At 39.8% G+C, this 21,597-nt stretch overlaps 1 protein-coding gene across 1 annotated transcript in view; it reads left to right on the top strand.

Moving 5' to 3' along the window:
• Positions 1–21,597, top strand: part of LOC141149662 (fibrillin-2-like) — a 238,446-nt gene that overhangs the window by 130,565 nt on the left and 86,284 nt on the right. The window contains exons 8-9 of the mRNA XM_073636910.1: positions 9,404–9,529; positions 11,969–12,094. Coding sequence (XP_073493011.1) covers positions 9,404–9,529; positions 11,969–12,094 — 252 coding nt within the window. The remainder of the gene's footprint in view (positions 1–9,403; positions 9,530–11,968; positions 12,095–21,597) is intronic.

A 21,597-nucleotide genomic window follows, 5' to 3' on the forward strand; every position in this document is an offset into this window, starting at 1 on the left:
TCTGCAGCACTTTACAATTTTAGGGGGGGGCCTGAACAGACAAAAAGACATTACAGAATAAGCATAACTCAGATATTAAAAGGAGTGAGGGCCCGGCTCGCAAGCTTACAGTCTACTAATCAAAATAAATTGAGTATTGCGTAGAGTTCTCCTTCCCCCACCTACTGAGTGGCAGGAATAGGTCAATAATCGTATGACTGGAATGGATGATTGACTTTGTGTGACTGCACCTAAAGACTTTGGTTTTACCAGTTAACATATAGGCGAGAAACCAGCAATAGGTAGATATGAAAATTATCATATGATGATGTAAAAAGACCAACTACAAAAGACATGTTGCCATCTGCACAATACATGCTTTAGGCCACGGCCCCACTATCAGTATTTGGTCAGTATTTGATCAGTATTTTTTTGCAGGAGTGGGAGCCAAAACCCGGTGAGGAACAATCAGAGAAAAGGTATAATAGAAACAAGTCACCAATTCTGTATTTATCACCCACTTCTGGTTTTGGCTCCCACTCCTGATAAAAAATACTGACCGAATACTGACCAAATACGGATAATGGGGCCGTGGCCTTACCCTGTATAACAAGCAAAGTGTCTGTCTGACTCAGTTCACCAGCTAAGTCAGCCCTCTTCTTCATCACAGCAGATTCAGAGACTGAGAAGGGGGAAGGCTTAGCTAATGAGCTGAGAGGTCAGCACCTTACAAGCGTGTTATTTGGAAAATAACAAAATAACTTTTTATGTCCCTCTCTGGAAAACCCTTTCAATGTATTGTCATGTACAAATTAGAGTTCTCTTTTGCCGTCTTTAAAGGAGGGGTTATTTTAGGTGGATTTTGATCCACTTCAAAATCTACCAAAAAAATTCCATCTGAACATACCCTAAAGGTAACTCATCCTCTTCCAGGATATATTGATGTATTAATGCTAGATACAAATTTCTGAAATAAAATGGAGCAGTGCTTAATAGGGCAAAACATTAGAATATTAAGTTAAGAATAAATTAATTCCTTTCAACCCACCCACCTTGAAATGTTGTGTTCAGAACCTTGGAATGGGCTGGAAGTTGCTGCTGTCTACCCTTCTGCCGGAACTGGTCTGGTCCATAAAAAAAAATGCAAGTTCAGAGGAAACAATAAAAATGTGGGGTAAGAAAAATGCCAAAGATGATGGAAAGTTGGGTTCTAAAATTAATAGTTTTCGATGAAACAGATACACTGTCAACGCGTTTCAGGGTCGCGCCCGACCCCTTCATCAGAACAAGTTGGTTGTTGTGACTTTGAAACGCGTTGACGGTATATCTGTTTAATAAAGAAAAGTATTAGTTTTGGAACCCAACTGACACATTATCATTGGAAGTAGCATGGTGTTTTTCACCCCAAATTTTCATTGTTTCATCTGAACTTATAGGTCAATGTTTGAGGCTGTGAAATTCATTCAGCAACATTAGCACACAATTGTACTGCAATGTCCAAACATTTAAACGTAAAAATAGGTAGCTGATATGTTAAAAAATGACTTTGCCTTTTGGTGTAGCAAACTAGCTTATTATTCCTCTGTAAAAATAACTCCTTACTTACTTTACAATGAAGTGAAGGTGATGAAAGTCACACCTGAACCTGTAATGTCAATGTCATGCCATTTGCACCTTTTAGACACAATTTATAGAGGAAAGGACATTTCTAGGCATGTTTTAGCAATTATTTGAAGATTCCAGCACCAGAAAAGATACACAAATAATGAATCTGGCTCCAGTGTTCCCACATTTTTATTAAAACTTTAAGTTATAGTTGAAGCTCAACTATTGATATTTAAAATATATATATATATTTACAGTTCAGACCAAAAGTTTGGACACACCTTCTCATTTAAAGATTTTTCTATATTTTCATGACTATGAAAATTGTACATTCACACTGAAGGCATCAAAACTATGAATTAACACATGTGGGATTATATACTTAACAAAAAAGTGTGAAACAACTGAAAATATGTCTTATATTCTAGGTTCTTTAAAGTAGCCATCTTTTGCTTTGATGACTGCTTTGCACACTCTTGGCATTCTCTTGATGAGCTTCAAGAGGTAGTCACCGGAAATGGTCTTCCAACAATCTTGAAGGAGTTCCCAGAGATGCTTAGCACTTGTTGGTCCTTTTGCCTTTACTCTGCGGTCCAGCTCACCCCAAACCATCTCGATTGGGTTCAGGTCTGGTGACTGTGGAGGCCAGGTCATCTGGCGTAGCACCCCATCACTCTCCTTCTTCGTCAAATAGCCCTTACACAGCCTGGAGGTGTGTTTGGGGTCATTGTCCTGTTGAAAAATAAATGATGGTCCAACTAAATGCAAACCGGATGGCATAGCATGCCGCTCCAAGATGCTGTGGTAGCCATGCTGGTTCAGTATGCCTTCAATTTTGAATAAATCCCCAACAGTGTCACCAGCAAAGCACCCCCACACCATCACACCTCCTCCTCCATGCTTCACGGTGGGAACCAGGCATGTAGAGTCCATCCGTTCACCTTTTCTGCGTCGCACAAAGACATGGTGGTTGGAACCAAAGATCTCAAATTTGGACTCATCAGACCAAAGCACAGATTTCCACTTGTCTAATGTCCATTCCTTGTGTTCTTTAGCCCAAACAAGTCTCTTCTGCTTGTTGCCTGTCCTTAGCAGTGGTTTCCTAGCAGCTATTTTACCATGAAGGCCTGCTGCACAAAGTCTCCTCTTAACAGCTGTTGAAGAGATGTGTCTGCTGCTAGAACTCTGTGTGGCATTGACCTTGTCTCTAATTTGAGCTGCTGTTAACCTGCGATTTCTGAGGCTGGTGACTCGGATAAACTTTTCCTCAGAAGCAGAGGTGACTCTCGGTCTTCCTTTTCTGGGGCGGTCCTCATGTGAGCCAGTTTCTTTGTAGTGCTTGATGGTTTTTGCAACTGTACTTGGGGACACTTTCAAAGTGACTGACCTTCATTTCTTAAAGTAAAGATGGCCACTCGTTTTTCTTTACTTAGCTGCTTTTTTCTTGCCATAATACAAATTCTAACAGTCTATTCAGTAGGACTATCAGCTGTGTATCCGCCAGACTTCTGCACAGCACAGCTGATGGTCCCAACCCCACTTATAAGGCAAAAAATCCCACTTATTAAACCTGACAGGGTACACCTGTGAATTGAAAACCATTTCCGGTGACTACCTCTTGAAGCTCATCAAGAGAATGCCAAGAGTGTGCAAAGCAGTCATCAAAGTAAAAGGTGGCTACTTTGAAGAACCTAGAATATAAGACATATTTTCAGTTGTTTCACACTTTTTTGTTAAGTATATAATTCCACATGTGTTAATTCATAGTTTTGATGCCTTCAGTGTGAATGTACAATTTTCAAAGTCATGAAAATACAGAAAAATCTTTAAATGAGAAGGTGTGTCCAAACTTTTGGTCTGTACTGTATATATATATTGTAAGGCAGCGCTAGTCATCATACTGGGGGATACTCGCTGCACCGGATCAATTAATGCACACGAGCAATGTCTTTTCAATATTTCACAATGCAGCAGTTTATTATTTACCATAAACCGCAGTTCACACATAATATGTCCACGAGCCCCAAGTGGCAGACAGGCCCACTTGGCTCCAGGTACAGCCATCAGCAAGGTAATAATATAGCAATGTCCATATCAATGTCCATATAACGCAGTGTATTACCTTTGCCGGGTTTTTAGCTGCTTCAGTCCATTTGGTTTGCCACCACTGTGGCTTTGCGGCTTCCCAGATGGGGGTCTCTAGCCGTCGTTCCCTCTAAGGCTACTGGTATGTCTTTCACACTTGACATCCAGCCTGCGCCTTTCAGACTCTTCACCAAGCCGGTTTTCCCAGATGGGGGTCTCCAGCCCTCGTACCCTCAAAGGCTACTGGTATGTCTTTCACACTTGACATCCAGCCTGCGCCTTTCAGGACTCTTCACCAAGCCGGCTTTCCCTGCAAGGCCACTAGCATCCACACACAGGATCCAGGCTCGACCTTTCAGGCTGCCAGGCTTCACTCGGCCTCACTAGGCCTCACACGAACGGTGTCCCACACACGGGAAACAGGCCTCACGCCTATCACACCCTGTCTCAAGACTACCAGGGTTTATATATCCTGTAGCACACACACACATACACAGACAGGACCTTAGCTGATGTCACAGTCATGTGTTCAGACCTTCTGTGTGCAAAAGGACCTGTGTGATGTCACAGTCATGTGACCAGTCAGCTGAGGGGGAGGTACCTGGTCGGCCAAAACATACACTGGACCATACAGTAATGCCAAGCAAGGAGCTGCATTACAATATATATATATATATATATATATATAAAAGACTAGGTTAAATCATGCATGAAAAATATGAGCACATATCACATATAGGATTGCGAAGAGTTAACTTGGATCTGTCACTTACCAGATTGCCTCTTGATTGTTGAATGTGTACCAATATATTATAATATGAGATTGGAAGTAGTGTAGAACGTATAGGGTTAGATCCTATAATAGCACCATCATGGACTTACAAGTAACTGAATAGGTATTCATGCTTGGTGTAGATGTGACTGTACATACTAAAATCCATTCATAATGACAGAAACTACTATGATGATACTAACAGACCATGAGGCTATCTACATGTGTCACTTTTCCTGTAGCTCAAACTTTATAAAAAAAAAGGATAGTTAGGGAAATAATATTTTCTATGGGATAAGGGGAATCTATCAGCAGGTTTTCGCTATTTAATCGGAGAGCAGCATAATATACAGCAAAAAAGCGTAATTACAGGGATGTCAAACTTATTAGGCTGCGTGTTGTAGTTTCAATTCAATCAGCAGAAGATTATCACTGCCTGACTAGGTCTCATGTGCACAGCAGTCCAGCTAATCTGTGTAACCCCGCCCCCACCTCTGATTGGCAGATTGCTGACAATGTACACGGTACACCTGAAGCTGCCAGTCAGGGGTGTGAGTGGAGTTATACTCAGTTTAGCATTATGACCGTTTCTACATCTGCAACAGATAAAACAAAGATTTTATCAAAACTACACCAAGCAGCCCAGTAAGTGATACATCACTAGAATCAGGCTCTCTTACCCTATATTATGCTGCTCTCAGATTACATAGTTAAAGCCTGCTGACCATTTCCCTTTAAACAAGTTAATTCTTATTTAGCAATATTAACTGATTCGAAATGCATTGGTTATAGACTGTAGTGCATTCCTGTTCCCTCTCACTAATAAACCCATGGATGATGCAGCAGTTCTTAGGTCATTTTCTATTTTTTCAAGTTTAACAATAGAAGTATCGAGCTTTAAAATCTCGGTCTTTGATTCAACAGCATCGTCACGGTCATTCCTGTCCTAGGCCCCTTTATGTTTATGTTAAGGGGTCTACTGCTGCCAAAATTCTTTTACAAGTTTACATATTTTCAATTCACAAATGGGCATAGCAGTCAGAGCGGGTCAGACACGCTCTCAATCAGAATGCAAACAACCAGTTGTTAGCAATTATGTTTTCCAACATTTGTGGGAACAATGTTTCTCTCTGTACTGTATTTTTTTAATTTCATTTTGTTTGAAAAGACCGAATAATTACAAAGTGATGTGGTTCAGTAACACATCTAAGCATAGCCGCTATTAAGTTTGGCAAGGCAGAACATTCTGTCATCTGAAAAAGCAATGGCGGAAGTGCCTAGTCCTGACGTGGATTCTCAGTAGTGTGAGGTCAGTAGGGCTCTAGTACAGGTTTCATGTTCATTAGCTTTCATGCAGCGCTAAGGCTCAGTTAGGTGGGCAAAAAACTAGAGATGCCTTGCTCATGTATTGCCTTTGTAACTTTAGCAGTCCTTCCACATTTTACTCTCCTGGAATCCTGATATGGTTGACCTTAATTATGAACTGTGAAAAGGAAATAAAAAAAAATTGTGCAATCGGTTTAGGATATGTATATATAGATATGTATGTGTGCATGTATATATATATATATATATATATATATATATATATACACTGCTCAAAAAAATAAAGGGAACACTTAAACAACAGAATATAACTCCAAGTGAATCAAACTTCTGTGAAATCAAACTGTCCACTTAGGAAGCAACACTGATTGACAATCAATTTCACATGCTGTTGTGCAAATGGAATAGACAATAGATGGAAATTATTCGCAATTATCAAGACACCCTCAATAAAGGAGTGGTTCTGCAGGTGGGGACCACAGACCACATCTCAGTACCAATGCTTTCTGGCTGATGTTTTTGATCACTTTTGAATGTTGGTTGTGCTTTCACACTTATGGTAGCATGAGACGGACTCTACAACCCACAGAAGTTGCTCAGGTAGTGCAGCTCATCCAGGATGGCACATCAATGCGAGATGTGGAAAGAAGGTTTGCTGTGTCTGTCAGCGTAGTGTCCAGAGGCTGGAGGCGCTACCAGGAGATAGGCCAGTACACCAGGAGATGTGGAGGGCAACAACGCAGCAGCAGGACCGCTACCTCCGCCTTTGTGCATGGAGGAACTGGAGGAGCACTGCCAGAGCCCTGCAAAATGACCTCCAGCAAGCCACAAATGTGCATGTGTCTGCACAAACGGTTAGAAACCGACTCCATGAGGGTGCTATGCGGGCCCAACGTCCACAGATGGGGGTTGTGCTCACAGCCCAACATCGTGCAGGACGCTTGGCATTTGCCACAGAACACCAGGATTGGCAAAGTTGCCACTGGCATCCTGTGCTCTTCACAGATGAAAGCAGGTTCACACTGAGCACATGTGACAGATGTGACAGAGTCTGGAGATGCCGTGGAGAGCGATCTGCTGCCTGCAACATCCTTCAGCATGACTGGTTTGGCAGTGGGTCAGTAATGGAGTGGGGTGGCATTTCTTTGGAGGGCCGCACAGCCCTCCATGTGCTCGCCAGAGGTAGCCTGACTTCCATTAGGTACCGAGATGAGATCCTCAGACCTCTTGTGAGACCATATGCTGGTGCGGTTGGCCCTGGGTTCCTCCTAATGCAGGACAATGCCAGACCTCATGTGGCTGGAGTGTGTCAGCAGTTCCTGCAAGATGAAAGCATTGAAGCTATGGACTGGCCAGCCCATTCCCCAGACCTGAATCCGATTGAGCACATCTGGGACATCATGTCTCGCTCCATCCACCAACGTCACATTGCACTACAGACTGTCCAGGAGTTGGCGGATGCTTTAGTCCAGGTCTGGGAGGAGATCCCACAGGAGACCATCCGCAACCTCAACAGGAGCATGCCCAGGCATTGTAGTGAGGTCATACAGGCACGTGGAGGCCACACACAATACTGAGCCTCATTTTGACTTGTTTTAAGGACATTACAACAAAGTTGGATCAGCCTGTAGTGTGTTTTTCCACTTTAATTTTGGGGGTGACTCCAAATCCAGGCCTCCATTGGTTAATAAATGTGATTTCCATTGATGCTTTTTGTGTGATTTTGTTGTCAGCTCATTCAACTTTGTACAGAACAAAGTATTCAATGAGAATATTTAATTCATTCAGATCTAGGAGGTGTTATTGGAGTGTTCCCTTTATTTTTTTGAGCAGTGTATATGTATACATATACATATATATACAGTACAGACCAAAAGTTTGGACACACCTTCTCATTTAAAGATTTTTCTGTATTTTCATGACTTTGAAAATTGTACATTCACACTGAAGGCATCAAAACTATGAATTAACACATGTGGAATTATATACTTAACAAAAAAGTGTGAAACAACTGAAAATATGTCTTATATTCTAGGTTCTTCAAATGAGAAGGTGTGTCCAAACTTTTGGTCTGTACTGTATATACATATATATATACACACATGAACATATACACATAAATACATATACACACACAAATAAATAAATAAATATATATATATATATATATACTCTTGGGATAATGAGGATCTCATAGTACAAAAAAGTCTTGTGGATCCCGAAAACCACATTCATTTTGTAGTTAATGAGTACGCACTGCCTTGATGTTCTAGCAGAAGGTTACACACAGAGAAACCTTTGTGTAAAAAGCAGCCAAGATTTGGCTGAGGTTGTAATCCAAAACTTAATCCTGCTGGTGTTCTCTACATCTGGTTATATTCATCTGTTCCAAACGCACTGGTCCTCAGATCCTGTGTAGAACCAAGCTAACAATTGCATCTTTGGATGAAAAAGCCTACTTTTTGTAGTCATTTTTACCATTATTCTTTATATACTCTCAAACAAACCAAATCAATATCAATTCTAAAGTACACATACCCTGTAAGGGAATTCTAAATTTATAGTAGGAGGGATGACAATCTCCTCCCCACATTCCACCCAAAACCCACCCATTCAGAAGACTCATCAGCTTAGAAGAGCTTACAATCAGAACATTTCGTACTTCTGGACAGTTATAGTGCAAATCTGATATACATTTTACTGGAAGCCATGAAATTCCTAAAGCGACCCTCCACCCCAGCGACAAAAGAAATCATATATATATAACTAATGCATAGACACCATACCTGGTGCCCTGCTTTTGATATGTGACCCTGCATTTCTAAGTGCTGGGGCCTCTTCCTCTGGGGCCAAAATGCAGCCGCATAGGAGGTGCAGTGGAAAGTCTGAACCATTGTGAATTTCCACTGCCAACCCCTCTGTTGTCAGGAGGAATGAATGCATAAGTGTATTTTAGAGGTGAAGTGATGCTTTCACATATGATGGTGTTAGAGCAGAATTTATCAAGCAAGGGCAATCTGTCAGAAAGATAGCCTGCCTCCAAAATCACATATCTAGGTATTCGATTTGGGTCTTTGAAAGCTAAATGCATTGACACCTTTATATCTTCTATCTGATGCTGCTTTCTGAGTAATTATCTTTTTGAATCCTCTGCGATCCCCAGCTGTAATGTTTGTATACTGTTTTGCTTCCTCCCCTGCCCAGGAGCTGTGGTATCTTCCGTACACGGTCAGACACAGCCATTGGTTAAAATGAACATTTGTTCGTGGGAAAACCCCTTTAAGTGCTTTGGACAAGACGGAGCACTTCCTAAGCCTCTGACTCCCAAGAAGGTTTATCAGCATCTTAAGCTTGATTGGCAGCTGTCTGATTTCCTGTTTGGCAACAAAGACAGTGAGCCATCAGTCAAGCAAAACAGGCTGGTGCTGGGCAGAGAAACTACCTCGGGAGGCAGAGGTTCCTCAAGGGCTCTGTCATGCCCAGAGCACTTAAAGTCTCATTTGTACAGTATATGATTATTGGTGGTGGCACACCACTAGGCTATACGTTTCATACATTTACTAAAACCAAGATATCGTAGCATAAAAAAGAGGATTGTTGAATCTTTTTGTGTAAAATGTGTCCTGTTTTTGGCAGATGTGGATGAATGTCAAGCAATACCTGGTCTGTGCCAAGGTGGTAACTGCATCAATACCGTGGGATCCTACGAGTGTAAATGCCCAGCTGGACACAAACAGAGCGAGACCTCACAGAAGTGTGAAGGTAACATGTTTTTAAGTGAAAATGTTTTGCGCGCGTTGTAGAGAAATGTAATTTTTGCAGTACCAACACTCCACATGTATTACTTGTGTGCCAGTTCTCCATGGTTATAAACACAGGCATACATAAATACATGTTAAACAGATTACTTCGAACACCCATGTATTCAAAGGGGTGAAGTTAGCTAAAAATATACTGTACATATATACTCACACCATGGTGCCGTCATATATTTGGGATATTATTCCTAAGGGGATGGCTTCACTGTAGGTATTATTAATCATTCTTAGACTACATGGCTACACCATTTGAGGAGATGCTTATTTTTTCAATTTAACAGCTTGGAAGGCAAATGCTAAAATGACGGAAACTTTCACAATAGGTGATAACTTATTTATACAATCACTTAATTAATCAAATTGTTTTACTTTTAAAGGGAACCTGTCACCTCCAAAAATGCTATTTATCTGCAGTTATAAGGGTAATCTGCAGATAAATAGCAATTAATATTGTTTAATTGGCTTACTGGATCAGCAGCTACAGGGAGAAAGTGAAGCTATATTCCCCCTGCAGCCTCTCGCTTCCAGTCACTGGGGCGGTGCAGGGGGCTGTAACAGTCACTAATTACTTACACAGTGATTGCTCTGTAATCATTTCCATAGACTGACAGCCTGCACTGCACACACTGCTCTGTTCCAATTGCTACGCACTCACTCTATAAAAGAAAGGTTTTTTTAACTCACCACCTTCATATATTCAAGACTTTGCACTGTGCGTGGGATCCATTTCAACTGTTGTCTTGCAGTATAATATAAGTTCCTTTAGAAATAAGCGGTACGTCCACTTATAAAAACTAAATTCTTTATTTCTGGTCCATTAAAGCATGTTCTGCTAGTCCATTAGACCATCCCCAATGACTGGAAGTGAGCAGCTACAGGGAGAAAATTAAGTTATATTCTCTTTGGAGCCACTCTCTTTTAGTCATCGGGGCGGTGCAGTGGGCTGTTAAAGTCACTACTCATGCCGTGCCAATGACTAGAAGCGAGCAGCAACTGCAGGGAGAATATAACTTCCTTTTCTCCCTGTAGCTGTTATTCTAGTTAGGCTATGTTCACATGTCCAGTAATGATCAGTTAGAACGAATCCAGCAGCAATCCATTGGCAAAAAAGTTGTGCAGGCACAACTTTTTAGTCAGTTTTTAAATAACTGATCTCTGCTGGATCTGTTTTTTTAACATTGAAGTTTATGGAAAACTGATCTGTTAATTAGCCATCCGTTTTTCTTTCATTTGTAACAGATCCGTTACTGGATCTAGTCAGTAAAAGAACTGATCCATTACAAATGAAAGAAAAACGGATGGCTAGTTAATGAATACATTTATCAGAGACTTCAAAGTTAAAAAAAAACGGATCCATCAAAGATCAGTTATTTTTTTAAATAAACTAAAAAGTTTAACTAACTAAAAAGTTGCGACTTTTTTTGCCAACTGATTGCTGCTGGATCCATTTTAACTGATCACTACTGGACATGTGAACATAGCCTTACTCAGCCAGACATGATTTAATTCTATTCACCTGTATTTTTTCACTAAATCTGCAGGTAAATAGTGTTTTTTTTTGTAGGTGACTGGTTCCCTTTAATGATATTGTAATGCAGTGAGGGTGGCAAATAGATATGTAAAGCAAACAGCAAACTACTTCCACATGTGAAGACATCATTCACACATACATATTCTTATCTTTATAAAAAAAAAAAAGCCCAAACTTAGACATTAAATAAAGGTCCCTCTTTGAGCACCATTCCCTCCTTTCCCTAGTACCCTAGAGAGTACATCATCATGCGTTTTGACCTATGTAAGCATATGTAACACCTGATCTTCCCAAATTCTTTTATGCCCTTCAAGTTCATTCATTGGTACACCAGTCCTCACTTTACATCTGTCTTTTTATCAGTTATTACTATTTTATCAGTGACAGTGATTTATGGTTAAGCCCCCATATTACAATGCGCATAGCTATATCTAAAATATTCTGGCATATGGTTTGCTTCCTACTTCTGATTGATTTAACCGTAGGTCCTTACTACTGGAAACTGCTTTTCCCATTCGATGGGAAGAAGCTATGAACAACTTAATGACTTGGCTGCTATTCAGAGCCTGGTTGATCTAGGAAACAGAGAGTGGTATCCATGCTAGACGACCATAAAACACGTCTGCCTCACACACAAAGATTTGTCTGAACGCCTGATCTCACTACTAACTCTTCTGCTGCCAATAGCGACTTACTGAATGTGCCGCTAATATACTGTGACTTATACAGATATCCTGGAGCTGGCTTCACACCTATAGACTATAGGGATCATTAACATTGGGATTTTGAACCATATTTCTTGTTCATAAGTGATATTTTTAAATTAAAACTATGGGTATATACTCTTTACAGATATTGATGAATGCAGTACAAACCCTAATGTGTGTGATGGAGGGGAGTGTACAAACACCGCTGGAAGCTATGTCTGCATATGTCCTAGAGGGTTTACCACAAGCCAGGATGGGTCACGCTGCATTGGTAAGCTAAAGGAAAAGACCTTGGCTTTTAATAGAGATTTTTTATTTCAGGCGCTTTACTTCACATTTTTCCTGGCAGTTAATATAAAGAGGATCTAAAAGTTATTTTTTTTCAGGTATAGTCACACAATTTTCCTGTAGGTCCTCTTTGATCTTATTCCAGATAAAACAGTTCTGATGACCTTCTACCAAGGAAGAAGTCTCAGAACGGAGAAAGGTCTTAGCAAGCGTTGGTATCAGTAAGACATCTTACCCAGCTTTAGCAAAAATATGTTTTGATATGTTAAACATCTTACAAGACATGTTCATACACACATCTTGTATGGTCTTCTATACAAGACTAAAGTAGTCAACCTGACGTATTGTGTCAACATGCTAGTCTTACTGAAAACGCCAAAGATCTGATGATTGGACTATGAAAGCATCTGTTGACAGGGAATCTCGCTACTCATGAATGGACACGTTTTGCAAAGACGATCTATTATATAATCTCGAAGTAAATGATGCCATGATGACTTAGCTTAAAATTTGCTTTGAATACATAGCCAACTGGAAACTTTTTTATGAAATTTGTACTCAGCATGTCTCACATACTACAAGAGGAGTATAATCATAGATGTAAATTGCCTCTTCAGAGAAGAGGGCTTGAACTCTAGCGCCAACTATTAGAAGTAGCAATCCTAAAAGACAATATAGACCCTCTAACGAGCCTTGCCACATGACTTAGTAAAAAAGTCAAGCCAGAATCTCTCGTTTGCAGACACGTGTTTTGGGATGTTGCTGCTCCTCAGTGCAAAGTAAGAGATCTAATTTGGCTGTATGAGAGGCATCTGACTGGGGTTTATGGGATAATACCTGTCCTTGTGGAAGGTGGCATGCCAGTGTAAGGAGACTTATAGGGGACTTATTATTTAATTTCCTAGAGGAGAATTGCACGGCCTAGAAGTCTTCTTGCCATGTCACTCTCTACAAAGAAAAACATTACCCTTTAGACACCTGTAATCATAGAGAAACCCATTTTATTATTGCTCCAGTGCATCTTAAACAAGGAGTAAACAGCTCCATAGACTATATTGAGTGCAAGTTCTGAAAACCATGGCTAGAACTCTTTGGCAAAAACTGATGCCTGAATGAGCTCTTATACAATGATAGCAATACAAGGTGACTATATCTAGAAGCTGTAGGCACAATACAATCAAGACTAATTGCTAAGTCACGTCATGTCTGTCTATTTCCGTGGACTGAGCGGTCTGCACAGAACCACGAAAACATGTCCAATTTTGATCAAACTCACCAATGCAAGACTATGAGTCAGTGAAAAAACTCAGGCTGCATATGGATGGCGTCAATATGCTGGGAATTTTTTATGGACTGTTTGATATGAGAAGGCTGAGAAATCTACATCATTTTTTTCTTCTGAGGAAAACTAATAAAATATTTTTTATTGCATACACATTGGGGCAGCAAAATAGTTAAAGTTGTCCTTTTGTGCAAGTCAAAGTGATACTAAGGTTTTCATAGGGTTACATAGGACTTAATTAAAGATACATTATATCGTGATGCACAAAGGACAATCACAAATTTCTTTATGCAAAAAAAAAGTAAAAAACTGATTAAAAATAATTAGTATATTTCATCCAACTATGAAACAATAGAAAATTCCCATTGCAATTATTTCCAATTATGCTTAAAACATGTCACTCCTCTGGCAGTTCATGATGCTCTGAGCCGTTGGGAGCAGGATTAATCCTGACCTTTACCCGTAATAATTTATTGTTAACATGCAAGAAGGAAAGATTAATACTTACTGTGGATTACTTTCTGCAAATGTGAGCACAAAACTCCATGATGTCTCCTGGTTAATGCAAGGACAAAGCCAGCTGGTTGTGACCTCAGAGGCCATTATGTGGAAAAAAAATTTTTTTCTAATTCTAACAGGAAAAAATGTAACATACTAAGAATTGAACATGTGTATATATTTTCATTTAGTTATATAGAGCATGGTCATCTGTTAATAGGTATGAAATTGCATGTATTGCGCCCTTAGGCACTTCACCTGGCATAACATTGTATCAGATTTGTCTGGAGAAAAATCGCTGCAAAAATTGTAAAATTTTGTGTAAATATTCATATGTGCTTTAAAAATAATTGTTCTTACTATACCCAAAACGCATAATGTGTAAACTTAGACGAACGTAACATTTTGGCAGTGTATTATACTTACAAATGAGTAAAACTCAGGAAAAAAGGCTGAAACAGACAGAAATAAATGCAGTCTCTTTAATTATAAAGTGCACTCCTACAGTGGGTGCTATCGTTTTTTGTCGATACTTGACTCCAGCCAGCAGGAATACTACAGAGTTGAAGTCTCCAGATATTAAATTACCCCTATTGGTCACAATCATGTTCCATAAATTGTTGGGCTAGAATGGTTATATTTAGGAAATTTTAGGCACTACCACAATCCTGGCACTAGTTATTATGATGTGACTTCAGACTCCCCCCTTTCCTGCAGAGGCAAAATGATAGAAGCAATAGTCTGAAATGCTTCCTATACAGTTCTGATGCCAAGTGAATGGATCAGGCTGGCACAGCTGATAATATCACTCCCCAGAGTCTACTCTGTACTGGTTTCCAGAAAATAGGGGGTATGTATAATTTTTTTTGTTTTTATTCCACTATCATTGCCTAATTCATCCCATGGAAGCCCAGAAAGTCTTAGTATTAATCGAGTGTTAAAATGTAAGTTAAAGGAGTGCTATCATCAAAAAAGGTCCTATTATTTACATTTTTGTGCTAAATGTATTTTTTTTTATTTTGGCAAAGTATATATATATGTAATATATATGTATATATTCATATATATATGTACTCACAATTTGCGTTACAAATAAAAGTAGAAATCTCGCCATTTTCACACTGACCATTGGGGCTTTTTTACTCCAATTTCTAGTTGTTTCAGGAAACAACACGTGTACATAGCCACTATAGTCAAACCTCAACCCTATCCTTGGAATTGAAACATCTAATGAGTGTGTGCAATGGTCATTGTGAAAGGAAGCCGGGTCAGCTGTGACACCACCTATTGTAGTTGGTGGATCCTGTGTTATCACGGTGTCTAGAGGTGTTACCTGCCATTGTAATACAGCTTCTATTGATAAGAAAACTCATGTAAACTGTTCCTGAGAGGACACGAAATATGAGTTTAAAAAAGTCCCAATGGCCAGTGTGAAAATTGCAAAATTTACTAATTTTATTTTTCTAATAAAGATCGTTATCCAAATAAATTGCCAATTTTATGTGATACGAAACATGCAACACACCAATTTAAGAAAAACATACTTGTAAGCCAAAAACCTCATTTAAACAATAGGTCATTTTCTGATTATAATTTATCTTGAAAAGAGAATCTCATAAATCCAATCCAGGATCATACAAAGTGCCTTCTGAAATGCAAAATAATTGCAAGCATCACCCTTATAAAATAAGCCCTTGCAAAAAATGTCCTTCCCGCAGTTTTTTTTTAATATCCTCATCTAGATAGTCTCCACTGCCTATGCTAAAAAACAGCCCTGCTGCTATTATGCAGGCACAGAAATAGCATATCTGTTTCATATGGTGAAAGCGTCCTGCCTTTTACACATCCTTTAACACCTGGTTTCTATTAAAATGTTTCCCTGTCTACAAAACCCTCTCCTAAGTGGCAGAAAGGGCAGTCCAGGTGGTGACTGCATTCCATACACCTATTAAATTCCTCACATCCTAACCTAACATGCACTATATTTCATTACTCCATGCAGTCCATTATCAGTGAATTATAATTTTCTTAAAATGGAACATCATGGTACACAAGTAGAGATTTGCGTTGATCATCCAGGGTTTCATCTATCAGTGTAACTTCTTAGATAATGCCCCTTCTTTCCTTCATATACCAAAAGTGTTGGCACCCTTGAAATTGTTCCAGAAAATGAAGTATTTCTCACTAAAAATTATTGTAATTACACATGTTTTGTTATACACATGTCTATTTCCTTTGTGTGTATTGTAGCAACACAAAAAAAACTGAGAAAAAAAGGCAAATTGGACATAAGTTCACACAAAACCCCAGAAATGGGCCAAACAAAATTGATGGCACCCTCAATTAAATTTTGGTTGCACACCCTTTGGAATAAATAACTGCAGTCAATCGCTTTCTATAACCATCAACAAGCTTCTTTACACCTCTCAACTGGAATTTTGGACCACTCTTCTTTTGCATACTGATACAGGGCTCTCATATTTGAAGGGTGCCTTCTACCAACATCAATTTTAAGATCTCTCCACAGGAGCTCAATGGGATTTAGATCCAGACTCATTGCTGGCCAATTCAGAACTCTTCAGCACCTTGTTTCCATCCATTTCTGTTTACTTCTTGAAGTATGTTTGGGGTCATTATCCTGCTGGAAGACCCATGACATAGGACATAAACCCAGCTTTCTGACACTGGGCACTACATTGTGACCCAAAATCCTTTGGTAATCTTCAGATTTAATGATGCCTTGCACACAATTAAGGCACCAGTGCCAGAGGCAGCAAAGCTACCCCAAAACATCTTTGAACATCCACCATATTTGACTGTAGGTATTGTGATAATTTCTTTGTAGGCCTCATTCTGTTTTCAGAACAGTAGAATGATGTGCTTTACCAAAAAGCTCTATATTGGTCTCATCTGTCCACAACACGCTTTCCCAGAAGTATTTTGGCTTACTCGAGTACATTTTAGCAAACTGCAGTCTAGCACTTTTATGTATCTGTGTCAGCAGTGGGGTCCTCCTGGGTCTCATGCCATAGCGTTTCATTTCATTCAAATGTCGACAGATAGTTCGCGCTGATACTAATGCACCCTGAGCCTGTAGAACAGCTTGAATTTATTTGGAACTTGATTGGGGCTGATTATCCACCATCCAGATTATCTTGCTTTGCAACCTTTCATCAGTTTTTCTCTGCCGTCCACGTCCAGGGAGATTAGCTACAGTGCCATTAGTTGCAAACTTCTTGATTATGTTGCTCATAGTGGACAAAGGAACATCAAGATCTCTGGAGATGGACTTGTAACCTTGAGCTGCTTGATATTGTTCAACAATTTTGTTTCTCAAGTCCTCAGACAGTTCTCTTCTCCTCTTTCTGTTCTCCATGCTTAGTGTGGCACACACAGACACACAATGCAAAGATTGAGTCAACTTCTCCCCTTTTTATCTGGTTTCAGATTTGATTTTCATATTGCCCACACCTGTTACTTGCCACAGGTAAGTTTGATCGAGCATCACATGCTTGAAACAAAGTTGTTTACCCACAATTTTGGAAAGGATTCACAATTTTGTGAAATGATGTCCATTCTGCTTTTTTTTTTTGTTCTAATACACACAGAGGGAATAAACATGTGTATAACAAGACATGTATAATTGCAATAGTTTTTTAGGAGAAATACTTCATTTTCTGGAACAATTTCAAGGGTGCTAACACTTTTTGCCATGACTGTATATGTCATCTAATACAATACTGGAATATACACATATACTTTTTGCTTTATATCCTAGCATTTCTTTCAAAATATATGGGATAACCCATTTTTACTGCTTTTTACCCACATAATAAGTAGTCCCCGCCACTACTATGCCTCCACAATTGACCTTTAAATATTAGATGTAGACACAATTTATTAGTACAGAATGGAGCTATTTTAGGCAAATGAGACAACCTCGAGAATAAGAATGGGCTTATTTAATTAAGAGATGAAATATACTGTATATGGTATATCAATATTTAGATTTAGAGACATTTAGAATTTAGCAAAATTCTACAGCTACTGGACTATTGAGTAAAAAGAGTCAGATTTCTCAGGTTGAATATGTGTTCTTTGTTTTTACTTTTGATAAAATTTGCTAATTCTATAACAATGAAAAAAACCTTGAGTAAACAATGGAACGATCAAGGTAGGAAAAATTTGGCACTTTTGGAAATCTTAAGAGAGTTAGAGCTCGTGCACATCACAGTATTTTTAGTCCGAGTGCGATCTGACAAAACAGTTAGATCCGATATTCAGATCGCACTCAGCCATGCAAATCAATGAGTTAGTGGAAATTATCAGACAGCACTCAGATGACATCTAAGTGCAATCCGATTTTCACGGACTGACAAAATGGAGAAGATGTAGAATTTATTTTTCCATCTTCTCCTCATCCAGGAAAATCGGAGCACACCATGATCACACTCTAATCAAACTCTGATGGAGTGACCCTAACCTTAAAAGATTAAATTTAGGGATTAATGAAAGTTGTGGCCATAGAAATGTGTTACATTCTTTTCAATGAAAAGTAATAATAATAATAATAATAATAATCTTTATTTATATAGCGCCAACATATTCCGCAGCGCTTAACAATTCACAGGTTCATGTACAACAGTCATAAGTAACATAGCTAAAGATAATACAATAATTACAGCAAAAATAATGACGACCCTGCTCCTAAGAGCTTACAATCTACAATGAGGTGGGGGTGACACAAAGTACAATGGCTTATTTACAAGGATGGTCCAGCCATCTTGAGGGGATGAGGGATAGATAGAGGCTGCATGAGCTTATCACCAGCCAGTATCTAGTGCTTTTTGGTTGGGTGGAGACTTATGTTTGGAGAAATAAGGAATGGGCTATGAGAATATAAAAGGACTTTGATTAGGGAACGTGATAGGCCACCCTAAACAGATGTGTTTTTAGGGAGCGCCTAAAACTGTGTAAATTGTGGTTCATCCTAATTTCTTGGGGTAGAGCATTCCAAAGAATAGGTGCAGCTCGGGAGAAGTCTTGAAGCCGGGAGTGGGAGGTACGGATTAGTGCGGATGTTAGTCGAAAGTCGCTTGCAGAGCGTAGAAAACGGGTAGGCCGATAGACAGAGATGAGGGAAGAGATGTAGGGGGGTGCCACACTGTGGAGAGCTTTGTGGGTGAGAAAAAGCAATTTAAATCGGATCCTATAATTCATGGGTAGCCAGGGCAATGACTGGCACAGAGCGGAAGCGTCTGAGTAACGATTAGCCAGATAGATGACCCTGGCTGCAGCATTAAGGATGGACTGGAGGGGGGAAAGTCGAGTGAGGGGGAGGCCAATTAAGAGAGAGTTACAGTAGTCAAGGCGGGAGTGGATCAGGGCAACAGTGAGGGTTTTTGTTGTTTCCAAGGTGAGAAAGGGGCGGATTCTAGAGATGTTCTTCAGGTGCAAGCGACAAGAGCGGGCAAGAGATTGTATGTGGAGGGTGAAGGAGAGATTGGTGTCAAACACAACGCCCAAGCAACGCGCCTGCTTGCTCGGCCTTATTGTGGTGCCACACACCACAATATATTTTCATTTGACTTTGATCTGATGAAAATGTACATTTATCATGCAGACTTGCACATTTAGATGGACATTTATTACTGTTATCTTAATTTATTTTCCAAAAGTCTTCTCTTAAACTAGCTTAACTGATGAGGCGTAAAGGAATATTTTCAAACTATTTAAAAATGAGTAGAATATAGAAGTTTATAACATGCTGCCAACTGTAAAGAAATTCCTAAAAATAGGGCACTTTTTTCCACTGTCTAAAAAAAATTTATGCTGTTAGGGTGAACAGTTTGGTATGTTCACTAGTTGCCTTCTCCTGGCCTAATGGATATGATCAAGTGCATGCAAGAAAGAATAACATCAGACACACACACATTCGGATGTACGCTCTCCTTGATCAGCTATGGCACAGCTCCAAGTGTCTTTATTCAGCCCGAACATAGACTTATATAAACTTTGTATATGGGCTCAGTTAGCCCCAGAATGTGAGTAACAAGATGTATTCATTGGTTACTCCATGGGCAGATCCATGAGGTCATCAGGGTCGGTTTGGTCCATGAGGTCATCAAGGGGCATGGTCCATGAGGTCATCAGGGGGCTTGATCCATGAGGTCATCAGGAGGCGTGATCCATGAGGTCATCAGTGGTGTGGTCCATGAGGTCATCAGGGGGCGTGATCCATGAGGTCATCAGTGGTGTGGTCCATGAGGTCATCAGGGGGCGTGGTCCATGAGGTCATCAGGGTGGGTTGGTCCATGAGGTCATCAGGGGGCGTAGTCCATGCGATGTGTCGCTCTGTGGTTGGTTAGTCCTTCTATAGAATGCAGCTTCCTCCCAGAACAGAGCATGGTGTGATGAAACAGGAAATGGCAGCCATCTTTTGATCTAAACAACCTTATGTAAGGTGAAATAATAGACTTTGTGGGTCTTTTCTCTCAATCTCCTATGTCTTGAGGTTAATTAAGTATTTGATCCTATGGCTCTCCTCAACAATGCATTCTTCATCTTTTTAACTTTAACTGATTATATTGTCAATAGTAACCACAGCATGTAAGAAGTTTGATGCAGATATTGCTCTCTCAGTATCTTCATCAGTTCCCCGCAGCGCGATTGTGAGGAGCCTGTGGTTTCTATGGTAATAGGAAGCCTAATATTGGCCTGACGGCTACCATAGATCAAAGGAACAGTCATTATATTACCGGTCAGTATAAGGGCTTATACACATGACCATTTTAATTGGATGAGTGCGATCTGTGGTTTTGACGGCTAGCACTCGTACCCATGTTATTCTATGGGGCTGTGCTCATGTCTGATTTTTTTCCCTCAGACTGAGTGGTCTGAAGAAAAAAATTGCAGCATGCACGATTTGTCTCTGAGAATCAGATGTCACTCACCCATTCAAGTCCATGGGTCCGTGAAAAAAATCGGGCCACACTCAGATGACATCTGAGTGCGGTCCGGTTTTCACAAACTGACATAATAGTGAAGGTGGCGCATCTTTTTTTTTCTCACCACCTTCAAAGAAAATCACATTCACGCTGAATAAACTCTGATGAAACGCTGATCAGAGTCACATTAGCATAATCAGACTGTTTTTCCAGGGAGAAAACGGTTGTGTGACACTAGCCTAACACTAACAGGCTACATAATGCACTGCAATACGTAAGTAATGCACTGTTATATATGGTCATCAAAGGCTCACACCTTAACCCCTTAAGGACCCGTTTTTTCATTTTCGTTTCTTGCTCTCCTTGTTCCCAGAGCCATAGCGTTTTTATTTTTTGGTCAATATGGCCGTGTGAGAGCTTATTTTTTGCGGGACGAGTTGTACTTTTGAACGACATTACTGGTTTTACCATATCGTATACGGGAAAACGGGAAAAAAAATTGAAGTGCGGTGAAATTGCAAAAAAAGTGCAATACCACAGATTTATTTTTTTTAACCACATTCACTGAATGCTAAAACTGACCTGCCGTTATTATTCTCCAGGTCATTATGAGTTCGTAGACACTAAACATGTATAGGTTCTTTTTTATTTAAGTGGTGAAAAAAATCCAAAGTTTGCTAAAAAAAAAAAAAAAAAAGCGCCATTTTCCAAGACCCATAGCGTCTCCATTTTTCAGGATCTGGGGCCGGGTGAGGGCTT

The sequence above is a fragment of the Phyllobates terribilis genome, unplaced genomic scaffold, assembly GCF_046119375.1.
Source record: "Phyllobates terribilis strain yellow unplaced genomic scaffold, ASM4611937v1 Scaffold_1__5_contigs__length_1240528914, whole genome shotgun sequence".
NCBI classification, from domain to species: Eukaryota; Metazoa; Chordata; class Amphibia; order Anura; family Dendrobatidae; genus Phyllobates; species Phyllobates terribilis.